The 1410-nt window shown below is 62.5% G+C and overlaps 1 protein-coding gene across 1 annotated transcript; it reads left to right on the top strand.

The window, feature by feature from the left end:
• The first annotated feature begins 431 nt into the window (after positions 1 to 431).
• On the top strand, positions 432 to 1166 carry LOC147730855 (oligodendrocyte transcription factor 3-like). Its single transcript, XM_086958647.1, has one exon. It carries the CDS (start codon positions 432 to 434, stop codon positions 1164 to 1166), a length of 735 nt encoding a protein of 244 aa, XP_086814773.1.
• Positions 1167 to 1410: the final 244 nt, after the last annotated feature.

Genomic DNA, 1410 nt, shown 5'->3' with positions numbered 1-1410 from the left:
GGGGACCGCCGCGCGCCAGACGCAACACTACAGAGGCCCGGGGACCGCAGCGAGCCAGACGCAAGACCCCAGAGGCCCGGGGACCGCAGCGCGGCAGACGCAACACTACAGAGGCCCGGGGACCGCCGCGCGCCAGACGCAAGACCCCAGAGGCCCGGGGACCGCAGCGCGGCAGACGCAAGACCCCAGAGGCCCGGGGACCACAGCGCGGCAGACGCAAGACCCCAGAGGCCTGGGACAAACCAGCTGACAGGTCAAAGCGACCCAGAGCCAGCCACTGCCAAGCCGCCGATGAGGGGCCCTGGGGCCACTGCATGACAGACGCAAGTCACATCCACAGGTCAAAGAGACACCCAGGCCCCAATACCCGCCTTGGCCTCCTGCACTCGAGAAGACCTCCTAGGAGTCTTGCTGTGGAAAAGGGTGCTGGGATGGACTCTGACGTAGGCTCCTTGTCAAGCAGAGCCTCTTCTCCAGAAATGGGAGAAAACGCGAGCCCGAAGTTCCTCCACAGCCAAATGTTCGAGGCCTTTTGCAAGGGGCAGCAGGGGGAGAGGAGGCCCGGCTCAAGACAGGCTGCAGAAAGGGCTCGGGCGGAGGATGAGGGCGCCGAGGAAGAGGGTCACGAATTACGCCTGAAGGTCAACAGCCGGGAGCGGAAGCGCATGCACGACCTGAACCTGGCCATGGACGGGCTGCGGGAGGTCATGCCATACTCGCATGGCCCCTCCGTGCGCAAGCTGTCCAAGATTGCCACCCTGATGCTGGCCCGAAACTACATCGTCATGTTGTCCTCCTCCTTGGAGGAGATGAAGAAGCTGGTGAGTGAGGTGTATGCGGGGCACCAGAAGTACCCCACCCACTGCGCCCAGCTTGCAGGCCCACCACCCCCTCTAGCTGGCCACCACGGACCACCGCCATCGCTACCCGGCATTGTGTGCCCGACCACTGTCCTGCCCCCCTCAAGCACGTCCTGCTCGGCGGCTGCCAGTTATCTGGCTTACAGACCTGTTGCTCACGATGTCCACCCTGGGGCCCCCGTCCTCATGGGAAGCTCTTACCGGCACTTCTCAGACGTCCCCTGCCCCTGCGCAGGCTGCCACCTTGGTGGGCCCCACATGCCCCGAGCGGCTGTCCACCTCCCCGCTTTAAATACTAACAAGTAAGGAGACTTGCAGAGGCTACAAGACTATAAACGAAAGCTGAAGTAAGAGCTGTCACTGCATAGCAGTGCCGGGGACTACACCAAAGACAAAGACAAGGCCTGCCGCCCAGTGCCAGACATGGCTGCAAGAGCCAGAGGTCACAGCCAGAGACACAGTGGGCCTTCCAAGGGCAGACATTAATGCAAGATAGACAGCCTGCTATCCAGTGCCAGGCCTCACTGCAAACGACAACGAATGCATTCTA

The sequence above is a fragment of the Lissotriton vulgaris genome, chromosome 2_1 (genome assembly GCF_964263255.1).
Source record: "Lissotriton vulgaris chromosome 2_1, aLisVul1.2, whole genome shotgun sequence".
Lineage (NCBI taxonomy): Eukaryota > Metazoa > Chordata > Amphibia > Caudata > Salamandridae > Lissotriton > Lissotriton vulgaris.
Note: the sequence above shows the minus strand (reverse complement) of the source record. Positions and strands in the feature narration are given on the sequence as shown.

Coding starts and splice junctions, on each gene's coding strand:
- LOC147730855 (XM_086958647.1), top strand. CDS start 432: ATGGACTCTGACGTAGGCTCCTTGTCAAGCAGAGCCTCTTCTCCAGAA.